Genomic DNA, 1,520 nt, shown 5'->3' on the forward strand with positions numbered 1-1,520 from the left:
CATGAAGTCCCAAGGACTACCCCGACGAGGTGATCAACTTCATGCGCAGCCACCCGCTCATGTACCAGCCCGTGTACCCGCTGCAGCGGCGGCCGCTGGTGGTCCGCACGGGCGCCCCCTACCGCCTCACCACCGTCGCCGTGGACCAGGTGGATGCGGCCGATGGGCGCTATGAGGTGCTTTTCCTGGGCACAGGTACCCACTGCTGCTCCCAGCCCCTCCTGCGCTGGGCCCACGGGTGGAGGGGGCTTCTCCATGGGGCTGGGACCTACGCTCTTGGGGTTGCTACAGGCTGGGCAAGGTCAGCTCTGCCCCCTTCATCCTGTGGAGGCTTCTCCCTGTTGCCAGGGTAGCAGACTAGGGGTGGGCAGACCCCATTCTCATCCCTGGGGGACAAGAGACCCTGTACGGGCAGGAGAAGGGGGACATGGCTGACACTTCCAGGATATGTGGGTCCAAATACTGCCACGTGCTCTCGTGTGCACCTACGTGAAGGGCACCCCCCACAGCTCCAGCAGCCTCTGCACGGGCCGCCAGCGCCTGCTCTGAGTGGTGCCCAGCCAGGGTCTGGTGGAGGGGCGCCCCTCAACCCCGGCCAGTCCTCTCAGAGACCTCTCCCCGCTATCGGGGAGGCTTCAGCCCTGGCACAGAGCTGCTGACCACTGCCCCTGGGGTCGGGCCCTGGTGGGGAAGGGGCTGAGGCCAGTGCCCCTTCCCCAGTGCCCTCAGCCCACTGAGGCCCTGCCCGGCCCGTTCCAGACCGCGGGACAGTACAGAAGGTCATCGTGCTGCCCAAGGACGACCAGGAAATGGAGGAGCTCATGCTGGAGGAGGTGCAGGTCTTCAAGGTGGGTGTGGCCCCGGCCTGTCCTCGCGGGGCCCTCAGTGCCAGCGCCCGACCTCAGAGCCCAGGGCGGGGCCGGGAAGGCCCCAGAGCCCCGGGCTGACCCTTCTCTCCTCCCAGGACCCAGCGCCCGTGAAGACCATGACCATCTCCTCCAAGAGGGTGAGTTTCAGTGGGGCGGGCTGCGGGGAGGATGGCGCCCGCTCCCCTTGGGGGTCATGCCCTGGGCACAGGGGTGGGGAAACTGAGGCACAGAACAGGAAGGGAAGGGGCTGCCTGGGGGAGGGAACTGACCAGCCCCTCCCCCACCCCCTCCCCAGCAACAACTGTACGTGGCCTCTGCTGTGGGCGTCACGCACCTGAGCCTGCACCGCTGCCAGGCCTACGGGGCTGCCTGTGCCGACTGCTGCCTCGCCCGGGACCCCTACTGCGCCTGGGACGGCCAGGCCTGTTCCCGCTACACCGCGTCCTCCAAGAGGTGTGCACCCCAGACCCGGGGGGTTCTAGCCCCAGGCCCCACCCTGGGGGTTTGGAGGTGGAGGTGAAGTCACCCAGAGGGAGTCCGTGGCCCTGGTCTCAGGGCGCAGGGCCTGGGAGGGCGAGTTCCCTAGGCAGCTCCGTCAGTGGCTCTCCTCACCCAGGCGGAGCCGCCGGCAGGACGTCCGGCACGGGAACC

The 1,520-nt window shown here is 68.4% G+C and overlaps 1 protein-coding gene across 1 annotated transcript in view; it reads left to right on the forward strand.

The window, feature by feature from the left end:
* SEMA3F (semaphorin 3F) overlaps positions 1 to 1,519 on the forward strand; it is a gene marked incomplete at its 3' end in the record, with an annotated part of 22,570 nt that extends 21,051 nt beyond the window's left edge. Inside the window, exons 8-12 of the mRNA XM_015568286.1 lie at positions 8 to 195; positions 760 to 848; positions 965 to 1,006; positions 1,165 to 1,322; positions 1,486 to 1,519. Of these exons, the coding sequence (XP_015423772.1) occupies positions 8 to 195; positions 760 to 848; positions 965 to 1,006; positions 1,165 to 1,322; positions 1,486 to 1,519 (511 nt within the window). The remainder of the gene's footprint in view (positions 1 to 7; positions 196 to 759; positions 849 to 964; positions 1,007 to 1,164; positions 1,323 to 1,485) is intronic.
* Between the last annotated feature and the right edge of the window lies 1 nt (position 1,520).

Source organism: Myotis davidii, unplaced genomic scaffold (genome assembly GCF_000327345.1).
Source record: "Myotis davidii unplaced genomic scaffold, ASM32734v1 scaffold663, whole genome shotgun sequence".
NCBI lineage: Eukaryota > Metazoa > Chordata > Mammalia > Chiroptera > Vespertilionidae > Myotis > Myotis davidii.